At 37.0% G+C, this 14,471-nt stretch overlaps 1 protein-coding gene across 1 annotated transcript in view; it reads right to left on the bottom strand.

Annotated features, from left to right (window-relative positions):
• Positions 1 to 14,471, bottom strand: part of OXCT1 (3-oxoacid CoA-transferase 1) — a 160,925-nt gene that overhangs the window by 63,406 nt on the left and 83,048 nt on the right. Inside the window, exons 10-13 of the mRNA XM_070774718.1 lie at positions 13,701 to 13,795; positions 11,921 to 11,969; positions 5,620 to 5,692; positions 4,932 to 5,007 (exon numbers count right to left, since the gene is read on the bottom strand). Coding sequence (XP_070630819.1) covers positions 4,932 to 5,007; positions 5,620 to 5,692; positions 11,921 to 11,969; positions 13,701 to 13,795 — 293 coding nt within the window. The remainder of the gene's footprint in view (positions 1 to 4,931; positions 5,008 to 5,619; positions 5,693 to 11,920; positions 11,970 to 13,700; positions 13,796 to 14,471) is intronic.

The raw sequence follows: 14,471 nt of genomic DNA, 5'->3' as shown, positions 1-14,471 counted from the left end.
TGTAAAGTATGTACTCTGACTTCAAGACAATTAAACTAGAAATTAGTACAAAGTTTTGTGGAAAATCACCAAATATTTTGAAATTAAATGATATACTTTTACATAACCAATAGGTCATGGGAAAAAAACACAAAAGAAATTAAAAATATCCTGAAGAGAATAATAATAAAACAAAAGAGACAAAAATTTGTGGGATGTTACTGATACAGTGCTTAGACAGAAATTTAGAGCATGGCCCTTAATACACATCTAATAAATATTTGTTGAATGAATGAGCGAACTTAATCCCCAAAGCAAGCACATGAGTTAAATGTTATCATTTTACAAATGAATATATCAAGGTTCACCTAATTTGTTATACCACCAATAAATGACAGAACCAGTACTTAAGCAAGGCTTCCCTGGTGGCTCAGATGGTAAAGAATCTGCCTGCAGTAAGGGAGATCTAGGTTCACTCCCTGGGTCAGAAAGAACCCCTGGAGAAGGGAATGGCACCCCACTCCAGTACTCTTGCTTAGACAATTCCATAGGCAGAGGAGCCCGGCAGGCTGAAGTCTCTGCGTGCATCCTAAGTCACTTCAGTCGTGTCCGACTCTCTTTGACTCTATGGACTGTAGCCTTCCAGGCTCTTCTGTCCATGGAATTCTCTAGGCAAATACTGGAGTGAGTTGCCATGCCTTCCTCCAGGGTATCTTCCGACCCAGGGATCAAACCTTCATCTCATGCCTTTTGCACTGGCAGGCGAGTTCTTTACCACTAGTTGTCACCTGGGAAGCCCAGCTTACAGTCCATGGGGTCTCAAAGAATTGGATATGACTGAGCGACTGACATGACTGAGCGATTAACACTTTCGCTTCAGTACTTAAGAACAGGCATATCTAACCCCAAAGTTCTGTACAGTTTCTATTACATTACACTGATGGAGCAAAAGCACTACTGAATAATTGTTAAAGTACACATAATTCCCACCTGTCCTTTTTCCTTGCCCATGGTTTGCAGCTGCCTGAGCATTGGGACAAATGGACAAGACACCAGTATCTTAAAACAACTATCTAGATCTGTATGTTTGTATCTATCCATACAGTAATCTTTATATTTCTGTATCTGTACCTACAGTTTAGTATATAGGCTACATTTCATGCATCTAAACCATGAGATTAAATGTTGAGCACAACCCCTTCCCCTCAGCTGTACAAGAAGGAAGACTAGAGAATTAGCTTATTTAAAACAGGCATCATATCTAGGAGACCAAATCAATGTAATGCACTCATACATATAGCATACATGAATATGACGCTGATTTGTGCTTAATCTTCTAAAATGCACAAAGAAATGAAAAATATGAGGGAAAAACAAAACACCTAAACATCCTATTTTTGTTTGTTCCAAGAATCCCTCATTTCTGTTCTCCCCGTGTAGAAGGAGCAGGCCCTCGGCTGTTACGTTCAGCTCAGATACAGCAACTTGTCCAGAAGGCAGCTATTGCATGCCTTTAATAACCAGCTCCCATAGTAGGTCATACACATCTACTTCCCCTCACAAGTCTATCATCTATGGCAGCTGTTTCCCAGAAATAAGCATTAGAAGAGCCAGAGCAGCTCTGGATGGAGAGTCAACGGACGCACATCTTCTCATATTTCTACAGCTTGCCTAGGGTTACCATCATCAAGGAACTAGAAAGAGCCAATCACTGTTCTGTCACATTTTCTCTCTTTGTATGCTCAGGGCAGAATTTTCAAAAATCTGTGAAAACAGGACCCATGCTGCATACTAAGAAGCTATTAGAGGATAAGACAAACAGCATCCACACCATTTGCTTGCCTTAAAAGCTTAAAGTTTATTATAATCTGACATTGTAATGATTGATGGAGATGCTACGGTGCAGAGAAACTCAAGACTTTACAACCATTGAAAGATTATTAAACTCAGTAAAAAGATAAAAGTAAATGAAAAATGATATAATAAAGCTGAACCCTTCAGCGCCTTGACTGCCAGGTCTTGCAATAAAAATATATCTAAATTTTATAAATCAACATAAATCTTTAGGGCAAACAGAAATAGCTCACTGAAACTACATAAGGAGGCTAGGCTGTTATCCATAACCAATGAAAACAAGAAATGTGTCCTCAGATCTGGTACTTGAATATGAATTTGGATACACAGGTTTTACAGTTACTGCAAAATAGTCTTGCTTACGCCAGCATTTTTTGAGGCAAATATTCCCTCTCAATGTTAAGCAATAGTACACTGAAGAAGTTAAAAATAATAGCCACTATTTATGGAGTGCTTTGAGTCTTCACTTTTTATTTTCATTTAATCCTAACAAAAATCCATATACTCCAGATTGTGTAATTTTAAGGGGTAGAGCTGAAATTCAAATCAGATCTCTTCCAAATTAAAGCTCATGGTCTTGACTCTTAAGCTATCTTGAATCCAAAGGAAGCAAAATATATACCTTGTATCACATACAAAGAATCCCAGAAGTCACTATCAGTTACTAAAAGAACAAAAGAGGGCTTCCCTGGTGGCTCAGGGGTAAAGAATCTGCCTGCCAACGCAGAAGACAGGGATTCAATCCCTGACCTGGGAAGACCTCACCTGCTGCGGAGCAACTGAGCCCATGCACCACAACTACTGGGCAAGCGCTCTAGAGCCTGAGAGCCGCAGCCACTGAAGCCTGTGTGCCTAGAGACCACCCTCTCCAACAGGAAAAGTCACCGCAATGAAAAACCCTTCCACTGCAACTAGAGCGTAGCACTCAGCACAACTAGAGAAAAGCCTGTGCAGCAATCAAGACCCAGCACAGCCATAAGTAAAATTCTAAAAGAACAAAAGAAATGCTCATTCAGAAAAGACGCTATTAACTTCCATGACCAAAGAGTGGAACCAGACACAAGAACACTTTTCAAGCTTAATTTTTCTCCACACCCCTTTAGAAATCCAGAGTTCTCTATTGCTGCTCCACTAGATCCAGTCCTTTGCAAACGCATGATCTCCAAACTATATTAGGAAAATTACAAAGTAATAAACACTGATGTTTTGATCATTCATAGGAATCTTCATAGGATATATAAAACCATGATACATGTTGGAAAATCTTCCCTACAAATGGCAACTACATAATGCATACTCTCACCATGAGAGCTTCCAGTCTCACTGTGTGCTAAATCATAATAAAAACAAATTGTATAGTAGCTTGTTAAAGATGCCCAAGTTCCCTGAAAGCAAAAATATGTTGGACATGTTTCTGTGATTTTAAAACTCACTAATAGTCCAGAGAAATAGCCTCTACTTTGAACTCTCTTGCTTCTGTTCATAGTAACCAATCCTCTTCCGTCCTCTGCCAGGCAGGCATCTCCAACTTCTTAACTTATCAAATAATAACAACCCATTTATCTAGCATATACTGTGTCAAGCCCTATGATATATATTATAACCTTAGAGTTAGGGCTAAAACTCAGGGCTTGCTATTTTATGCTCCTTCTACTACCCTCTATTAGACTTTTTCTAAAATTTGAAAAGAGAAATACACTCTTTCTACACAAATAAACATTCCTATAAAGTATCAATCTGACTTACTGTATAATGCTCAGGAGACCCCCTGATTTCTTCGAAGCCTCCGAAAGTTGCCAACTCTTATAACTATGGCTAATTTAGAATAACAATATATCAACAATACAACAACTTAGCAAATCCATAACTTGCTAAGTGTTCTTACTATTAATGGGTCAATGATATTTTCCCTTTACATTTTAAACATGATTGATGATCACTCTTTAATACACTCGAACTTGGTTTTCAAACGTGGTTACATATCATCACCATATAGGACTGCTTTTAAAATAACCAGTTCCAGGTTATATCCCAGATTAAACTGGAAACTAATGATGGGCCAGAGGCATCACCATTTTTAAAAATTCCCAGGTGCTTCCAATATGCAACCAAGTTTGAGAACCAGAGCTGTAATAATAACTGAAATTTTAAAATAATGTTTCAAGAGATCATAGTTCAAAAAAGCTAAACTAATACAATCTCTACCATTGTTATCAACTACATTAATTCACCATCCTCAAAAAATGAGCAGGAAAAACTAAGAAATTTAAAAAATACAAAAAACCTTTCATTATAGAACACCAACCTCAGTTAAACAAAATATTTTTTAGCTCAAGCTTCAGAGAAACACACAGAAACCTTTAAAGATACACATTAAAAGAGTAACCTGAAAAAAATGAGCTCATAATCATGGACACTCATTGTTGTTCGCCTACACATATAAAGAACCACACTCTGGAATGTAAAGAATTACACTCATAAATCAACTGATTATAGTCTTTTTTCCAAAGCTAATTTCAAGAGGTTTCTTCCTTGATTTAGATCGTTAGTAAATGAAAACTGTTTGCATTTCACAGACATGTTTAAATATCACAGGTTTTGTATTCGGTAATAGAAGACAATGTGATTGATTACTCATAGGGTCACATGACTAATCAAGAGAGGATTTTACTCACTGTGAATAAGAAAAGAATACAATTAACATAAAATTAATGAACATATTAATTACTCTTTCTAGTTATAAAGCTTAGTTATAATAAATATTTGTATTTCTTACTTTTATCAGAGTATAATTAACCCATATTTTTTACCTTCTGAGGAAGTTCTCTGTTTTTCTAGGGAAAATTATGCTTTGACTCTGATCTTATCTATTTTTAGTTCCAATTACATAGTAAACTGGCAAAGCTAAATATTTTTCAGGAGAATTAGAAATTTGATTTTTATTAAAATTTGAAATAAGAAATACATCTTACAGTATCTATTTCTGTAACAATTATATTTGTACTCATAGCAATCTGATAAGATTTTTCTTAATATTAATACTTCAAAAACAATTATTCTAACCCAGGCATAATTCAGAAGAAAACGTGCCTACTTACAGGTATCATCCAGTTAGCCAGGTCACCATATTTGGAAACCTGCATGGCTCCTAGCATTGTCAGATTGACATGTCCCCTGAGAAAGACAGAGAAGAAATATAAAGCAAACTTCCATGTTTTATGTCCCTTTTGCTTGAAATTGCCAGCAATTAAATAATCTTACTCCCCCTGCCCTCAAATATATTTGCTTTCTTCCACCCAACACTTGATTTCCAAATAGACTGGCTTCAAGCTAAGGCAGAAAAATAACTATTAAGAGTTCTTTAAAAAAAATTATAGCCTATATTGTATCCAAAAACAAATTAAAAACAGGTGTACACAGTGAGTTTGTTTCCTTTGGTAAGGGAAAATGTGGCTCAATTTGAAGGCAAACACTAGCTAGAAAATGAAAACACAGTTTGCAGAAAATGTTAGGATCCTCAGAAAGAGCCTCAAAAACGTTTACTTCAGTTTAGTTGGCACACAGACATATATTTCACTTTGAAGGTTCTTTTAATAATCGTGGGCTGCATGTTCCAATTGCCAACATTCAATGTGAATAATTTCACATCTTGGTGCAGCCAAGCAAGTCCATGATCATTTTCTGGCTGGGAGAGGTGGTTATGTTTCGCAGTCTTGTTAATAGACTCAGGGATGACTCAGCTCATTCCACACCGTGGGAAACATGAGGAGCTCCATTATTACATACCCTCTAATCATTGCAAATGATTCATCACTGGAGAAATAAGAGGCTCCTGGAAGAACAGTAACTGTTTCCTTGCCTACACACACACACACACACAGACACAGGGAAGACAAAAGAAAGAAAAGGCTATTAGATTTCTAAGAGCGGAAATCATGGTGGAGACAGAGGTCTACACCTTCTCTATTTCATACAGAAGTAAGTGTCCCTTAACCAAAACACAGCAACAACAGGAGTATGGGGGGACACAATGGGAACTGCCAACCTACAAAGACAAGTGTTTTGTTACCAACATTGTTCAGATTTGCCCTTGCATGGGGATAATGAAAAACAGACCAACTTTTCATTTTATTATTGTTTTGAAATTGTCTACAGACAATGTACTTCTCTATTGCCTATTATTACATAACCATCCCTGTCTCCCACCAGACCCAGTCCCTTCACAAGCCCCTATTAAATGCTAATAGGAGTAAAGAAGAAAGGGGTTCTTGGGATGCACCTGTCAGAACCCAATGCTATTATAAGTCACTGGACTGAAACACTGTAGAATAAACATGAAGAAATCAGCTGGAAGGGAATGAAGCAGGAGATGCTTCTCAAATATTTTTCTTTCTTTTTTTTTTTTTTCCTTTTTTTTAAAAATTTTATTTTATTTTTAAACTTTACACAATTGTATCAGTTCCGCCAAATAGTTCTTTAAAATCAATGAATAATCTAGAAAGAGAGGTTTCACCTAATTCCTTAATGTCACTGGTTGAAAGAATCTCTTCTTTCAACCTTTCTCTCTGCTTCATCTTTCTGCCCTTGCTTCAGTAAATTTCTACTAATAACCAGAAAAGGTCCTCTTAGAAGGACCTCTCCCAACACTTACATCCCATAATAAAAACTGAGAACTAGAAAAGTTCTTCAAGGTCGTCCAATCCCTATACAAGCAATAATATAACCTAACTCAAACCTGAGCTGCTGAGTTCTTGTGACCTGTCTATTCAGGAGCTTGAGGTACCTAGGAGATGCTTCTGGTCTCAACAGAAAAGTGTTCACGTGCCACTCTGCCAAAGGTTAAGTCAACTGTCTGAGCACACTGCATGCCACTGCCCCAGTGTAATAGAGCAGACAATAAGAAGGGGAAGAAAAGTGATTCCAAGAATGGAATAGAGCAAAGCTCTTGGACACAACAGGACAAGAGTGATCTGACTGTGATCAGATCACAAGAGTGATCAAATGTGCAACAGCTGTCCCCTCAACTTCTCAAGTCATGTCCAAGAGCTAACTTCACCAATATCCCCCTCCATCTGAGCTCAAATATAGAGCATGACTATCTATATCATGCTGAATTATTTACTGACCCCTAAAAGTTTGATTCTAATCAAAGGAAACATTCTCACCTCTTTTAAAGGAACACAAAGCTGAAAAGCTTTGGAGAATACTTTCTGGTGTGGTTAATAAGGGCTGGCTTGTAAACAGCATGTAGGATTTAGAGGATTAAATGAAATCATGTATGTAAAGCCCTTACTCTAGGACCTGGTACAGAGAAAGCACTTTGTGAACATTAATTTTTAATATTATTTTCATTGTTAATCATCACTCTAAACCTACTTGTGAAAAAGACAATGCCATCAACCCTCTAGGGATAAATGCTACAGGGGCAAGCAATCAGCTTTTATGATAAGGTTATATACCAGCGTGTGAACTCCAGGTTTCAGGACAAGCAGAATACAACTAAACCTTATCCTAACACCACTTTCATGTCCAGAAAATACAGTTCCTCTCCAGTCCTGTGAGATGGAGAGGCAAAGAAGAATCTGTAGGCTGGAAATGCAAAACAAACAAACGAACAAAAATTTCAATTCTTTGTTCTCTATGTGATAAATAAAATGACTTCCAAAGGGCTATCTCTACCGGCTGGCAGTACATAGAAGACATTATTTACCACTTACTGTAAAGGAAACTCTGAGATCAATGCACACAGAGCTTCTGATCTCCCCATGTGATTTATCAAGGATAGTATTTTTTAAAGAGCCCAGAAAATAATTCTTATGAAAGTTATTGTCAGGCCCCCTGTTATATATTCTGGCATCTTATAAATATATTCTTTGAAAAAAAAGTTAATTTTCATTTTTAACATCCCAAAATCTAAATAAAAATAGGATATCCTAAAGTTGATACCAATGCTTTTCAAATACAGTGTCCTAATTTGGTTAAATAATTATAATCAATAATACAATCAATATCTTAAAAAGGCTTTCTTATTCAGCTTTTCCTAATTATTTGTCTTCTTCAACTTCCCCTGTATATGTCTATATCCTCTCATGATATTCAGGCAATAGAATTATCCAGTTTCATGGTTATTGAGTCATTTGGCTTATGACATAACATGCCACTCACTCAATATCAAGTAGATGTTCACTCTGTGCCTTAAACAAAATGCAGATGCCCTAAACAAATGGTTCTCAAACACTCATCAGAATCACATGGAGGTCTTATAAAAACGCAGACTGTTGAGCACAACTCCCAGAGTTTGAGGATTTTCATCTCTAAGAAGTCCTCAGTGATGGGGATGCCAATGCTGTGGCTCTGAAAACCACACTTTGAGAACCACTGCCCTAAGCAAGGGCTTCCCAGGTGGGTAAAGAATCTGCTTGCAATGCAGGAGATACAGATTCAATCCCTGGATAGGGAAGATCCCCTGGAGAAGGGCACAGCAACCCCCGCCCCCTCCCCAGAGAATCCCATGGACAGAGGAGCCTTGAGGGCTATAGTCCATGGGGTCACAAAGAGTCAGACATGACTGTAACAACCAAGCAAGCATGCATACCCTAAACAAAAGGAACACGATACCCAGCGAGAGAGATAAATATACACAAATAATAACAAGGCAAAATGTGGTATGCTTATGAGATGCTGAATGTGTTGTGGGTTCGAAGGAGAAGCACTTCTGAGCCGCAAAAGGATTTGGAGAGGACAAATGAACTAGGACTTGAAGGATAGGCATTACTGATAAAGAGACAGGGATGAACAAGGGATAGAACATAACAAAAAAGAAAGGGCACTGAAAGAGCTAAGTCATGGATGAAGGAAACAGAACAGATCGAGCACTTCAGTATGGGCGGACTCAGTCATAGCGAAAGATAAATCTGGAAAGGTCAGTCACAACCATTAGAGAGATCCTGAATGTGGTACTTTAGACTGCAGGCCTGTAATTCTTCAGATGTGGCACGCAGACCTCTAGAGCAGATACTGCTGATGCTGGGGGCTGGAAACTGCTCTGATTATTGCAGGATACTTAACAGCATCCCTGGCCTCTGCATACTAAATGCCAGTAACACTGGCACTCCAGACATTATCAAATGTCCCCAGAAAGGTGAAATCACCCTCTTTCCCATTGAAAGCCACCACTCTAGAGGCACATAGCAGGAAACAAGGATATTCAAAAGCCATGAGATTAACATGGTTCTTTCTAAGTCGTTGTTTAGTTGCTAAGTCTTTCTAAGTAGTTTTTTAATCAAAAGGTAGGGAAGCCTGGCACGCTGCAGTCCATGGGTTCGCACAGTCAGACATGACTTAACGACTGAACAATGACCAAGAAGAAGTCATTAAAAACATTTTGATATTAAAATAAGAAAAATATTAAGAAATAAGAAAGAATGCAAAATGCACATTAATATGAAAGCTAACATGAGATTTATTAGAAATTTCACAATTGCACTAGGATGCTGCAAATCTTCCTGAGACCTTGGAAATGTTCTAAATGCTGCCTTCTGCATCCTTGTAAATTCTCAACTTATCAGTGGATGTAGATCAATGTGCAGAGAAAAAGGCCTGGGGCCAAGAGCAGGAGACTACATGTGAATCTGTCCCTAGCAACCTGATCTTGAGCACATCACTTCACTTTTCTGGGCTTCAGTTTCCCAACGTGTATAAAAAGTTTTCACTTGAGGCTCAATTTTTACTTAATATATTGATAATATATGTGAAAAAATATGCTGTAAATTGTGTGATTCTATACAAGTGGTCATTCATTGTTACATAACCATATAAAATTATTTAGAAAAGAGGATCCTTAGAAATAGTTCTAATTATTATTTTAATACACTTTTTATGCCCAGAAACATAACTCTGTCTTTGTTCTAATGGATTTCTATGAAAATCCTTTCAAATGAACACAAACAATGGGCTAATCTTCCTGGTAATGTCCAAACTTGGGGAGTTGAGGAAATCATCAATTTATGTTCTGGGTTCTGGAGTTCAAAGTGTTTCACCTCTAACTTAGCTCCAAAGTCAAAAGCATCATAAATCCCAAAAAGGACGTTGATGAAAGAGATAGAATACTATTAAACTGATTGGCAGCCTGGCTTCCCAAAAGCAAAGAATTCTGGTTTTACAAAGTACTTTAAGATTATATATGGTATTTGAGAAGTTGAAATCTAAAACTGGTGGCTTCATTAGGATTGGGCTACTTTTAAGCTCAATGGAATCAGAAATGTCTACTCTCCAATGATGTCACTGAAAAGATTAACTACTTTCCAAAGAAAGTGGGTTTTATGAGCTCAAGCCTGAAATTTGGAAAATGGAGTTATTCATTTTGCAAATAACTCACTAACATCATAAATTAATTAAACCAAGCAGCAAATATTTTCACAGATCAATGAGCTATTGCTAAAGGGTACAGTACAATTAAATCACAGCCTTGGTTAAATGTCATTGCTTTATCACAGTGCGCCTTTCAGAGTTAAGTCGTGTTAACTAATTCAACTATTCAACCAGAAGCTGTTTTACTTCCAAAACTCCTAAGTATTAAACATCAATTCTACTTGGCAGCTGGCCTTTATATTCGGTTCCTGTTGCTTCTCTTCAGAAATTTACACATACTATTTTTGAACACAAAGTAAGAATTATACTTTTGTGGGGGTAGAGTGAATAGAAGTAAAAGAAGGATAAAGAAAATCATGCCAGAATATAAAAATTAGCTTCCTATGGGAAACTCCATTCTAAGGAAAATCTTTAGCTCCAACACAGTGGCAGTACTGCCTCACGTATGGGCAATGATGGAGGCCAAAAGGTCTGACCTGTTTTTCCTCCTCCTCCAGGCTGCTGCAATGTGTGACTCTCTGTCCCAGTCAAATAAAAGGCTAATAATAAAAAGCAAAGCATATGAATACCAGAGCATAGGAGAAGACAGGCTAGAGTTCCCAATTCAAAGAAACTCTGTATTTATCACCTATATCATTAGATTGCAATGAGTAGCAGAGTACATCCTTAAGTACCCTTGAAGTTTTGAAGGATGCTCTACTAACCAGCATTCTTGCCTGGGAACTCCTACAGACAGAGGAGCCTGGCTGGCTACAGTCTGTGGGGTTACAAAAGAGTTGGACATGACCTAGCAACTAATAAACAAACAACTCCTAACTCTCATGTCAATTAGAGCAGCAATCTCCAATCTTTTGAGCACTAGTGACTAGTTTCATGGAAGCCAATTTTTCCATGGACCAGAGGGTAGAGGGAAGATTTCAGGATTATTCAAGCGTATTACATTTATTGTGCATTTTATTTCTATTATTATTACATCAGTTCCACCTCAGATCATCAGACATTGGATTCTAGTGGTTAGGGACCCCTGGATTAGAGGACAGAACATATTACCCACGACAAAAACCCCAGAGCCCCAGATCTTGGTTTTGGCTGCTACTATGGATCCACTTCCCACCTTCTCATCATGAGAAGACAGATCTATTTCAGCCTGGGGTCTGCCAATTGGAGGCACAAGCAGGAGATACAGCAGAGCAGACTCCCATCCTCACCCTCACACAGGTTTCTGCAAGATGTTTGTGTTCCTCCACAAAGACCCTGTTCCTGTCTGGTGACCCTCTCCCACAGTTGCCCCTTAAGGCCCAAGGGTGATAAAAACTCCCTGTGGTACTTCAACATCCTTTCTGGTTTACCTTAACCCTATTTACACCCCTGTAAACTATCCTTTCCTTTAATTCTCGTTACCCCATCTGAGAGCATTCTCTGTGCACCGTCAGGATGGCACCTGATTGACCCACCAAAGCTCCTGCCATTTCATGTAGCCCCTCCTGCAATTTCCCCTATATCTTACTCTGCCCTAAATAGGGGAGACCTCTAATGGGCAAGCAGACCAAGATGGCACTGGAAAGGCTTCTCTCGCCTCCTCCAAGTAAAGTACAGTGCATATTCTCCAGGAAACATCAAAGAATCAAGCCCAACTCCTTACTCTAAAATCATTTGGCAGAGAACGAAACTAATAGCAAAGGAAAATGCTAGAAGAACATGTAATGAGTTATTTTACCTGCATTGATTAGATCTGCATCAACTTCATTTTTTAATGGGTATGGACCCTGTAAAATAAAGCACATGTCCAGTTAGGAAAAGAAGTTTCTCACTGAATCACACACTAAAACTTTAATGCAAACAACTCATTTAAAACCTTAGGAAATGATTATCAGAAGACTTGAGGTGAACCTTTTCAAAGTAATCCTGATGTTTTCATGGCTCTATATCTCACATTGATTAGTCTTTTCTACACTAATAAGTGTGATCAGGTAAGTGAAAAATAGTTTCTTCAAAGTACCAAAGTCTGAAAGAAATGTTAAGCTATTGGAAATCCAGGTCAATAAAAAAAGTAATTATTTAGTATCTACTATGCAGTCTATGCTATAGTATATCAATGCTGCTGCTAAGTCGCTTCAGTCGTGTCCAGCTCAATGAATACAAACTAAATGGCTACTTTATTGGGCTAGAAGGATCTGAAGAAGCAAGTCTCATCTTTTTGATGCCCTTATTGTCCCTTTGACTGGTAATCCTAAGTTTTTATTTTTTATGTATTTTTATAAACCATCTCTAATAACTTGAATAGGGTGAGCAGTTTCATAACATAACATATATTAAACTAAAAGAGAGGAAATAGAAAAAGAGGAAAGAAAAGGTCTAAGTTAGAGCCAAGAAAGAGAAAATAGTGGCTGTAAAACTTTAACATACTTTCAAAAAATGGGATCAAAAATGTATTCTTTAAATAAACTGAAATGGTAACTAATGTTTTAGACCTGTGTAAATTTTTCTTTAAACAGTGATCATAGTTAAGCATATCAACTTATTTCCTTTGTCTTCAAAATGAGGGATCTGGTCACTCTAGATAATCTCTAAGGTATCTGAAAAATGTGAGTCTTTGCAGTATGAATCTTTTTTTCTCCAGACGATTATCATTTTTGTGTTTTTGAAAATGGTCACAATCATTGCCTCAATCAGAATCAACTACATGCTCATGACCATAATTTATATTTTAAATGCTGGATATACATTTTCCATATGTACAATTTGTACTGTATTAACAGTTAAGATATACTGAGAAATAATAAAAGATTAGGAATATTATAAATCGTCAGACAATAAGTAATCTCTGCCATAATTAATAAGTAAATAAAAGTTATTCAGGAAGCTAAAGTATTTAATTTTATTTTATGTTAAATAAATATTAAAATAAAAGGAATAGTCAAATTCTATGAGAATATTGAGCCCATTTGAAAAGTTATTCTTGAGAAAGGGAAAATTCTACCGTTTTGAACAACATGGCCTCAAAATGATTATGACATGAGAACTTTTCGAATTGGCCAACTGTCAAAAAATGTCCTGTTCTAAAGGATCAATAGAAATGTTATTCTTCAGTTTCTCATGCTGAGACTTGCTGATTTTTATTTAATATAGGATTATTAATAATCTTTATTATCTTGTGCAGTCACACAAAGGCTAATAAATAGTTTACCTGAACAGGCTGGTGTGAGGTCTCTGAAGTCGGTGTTATATAGGGGAGATGGAAGCTCATACAGTGATAAATGAGGAGTGATTGAAAAGCTCATGGAGTTGGGAAACTACCATCTACTCCATAAAATATGACAGGACATGTTCATAAGTACTACCATTTTATGGGAAAAGTTAAACATTTATTATGAAGATGAAGAGAAAGAAAAATAAGATTGGAAAATCTAAGCTAACAACTCTAAGAAGACTGCACTATATAAAATATCTTATTTTCCATCAAGACTGGATAAATATAACTTTAATTTTTGTCTTACCAAACCCAGGACTCCATTTTCACTTTGCAGATGGACAGTCATATCGGGGCTGATATAGTTGCTGGCCAGAAGTGGTATTCCTATGCCCAAATTGGCTGGAATAAAAGATGTTAAGGTCCAACATACAAAAGGTAGAGATTATGTCATAAATCTTCTACATGAATAAATCTGCACAGAGCGTTTAAAGTCACTTTTTCTGAATGTATTCTCCCACCACTCTCTAGATATTACTTTGTAATTTTTTCAAAAAGAAAATCTCTCAAATAATCACAGCTTTTGCCATGAAGATATCAAAGTAGTGGCTTCAGAAAACTAATCAAAAGGTCATTTTTATTGTAAGACACATTTAGCAAATTTTTGGCTTGTATTAGGACTTATATACTATGTATTAGGACTAATGTATTATGATATATGTACTATGACTGCTGACTGATGTAACATGGCCTGAGCTTTGTTTAAAAGCATTTTTCACTATTCGAAACTCCAACTGAGACTAAAGATGATTAAAATATTCTACAAGGGGCTTCTGTGTTTGAATTTTAACAAAGTTTTCTGACACCACCAAAATGTCTACCTAAATAGTATGGATTCCTTTGGGTCACTGTAATAACATCCATTGGTAACTGAATCTTCTCTAAGACATAGAGAGGATGGTGGGGATGCTTAAGTTTCAGTGAACACATCTGAGACCATTTATTAAAAAGAAGCTATGCTGCAGCATCAAAGTGCTAACTGATTGGGATTAGCAGATGCCAACTATTATATACAGAA

Source organism: Bos indicus, chromosome 20 (genome assembly GCF_029378745.1).
Source record: "Bos indicus isolate NIAB-ARS_2022 breed Sahiwal x Tharparkar chromosome 20, NIAB-ARS_B.indTharparkar_mat_pri_1.0, whole genome shotgun sequence".
NCBI classification, from domain to species: Eukaryota; Metazoa; Chordata; class Mammalia; order Artiodactyla; family Bovidae; genus Bos; species Bos indicus.
This window is presented reverse-complemented; position numbering and strand designations above follow the sequence as displayed.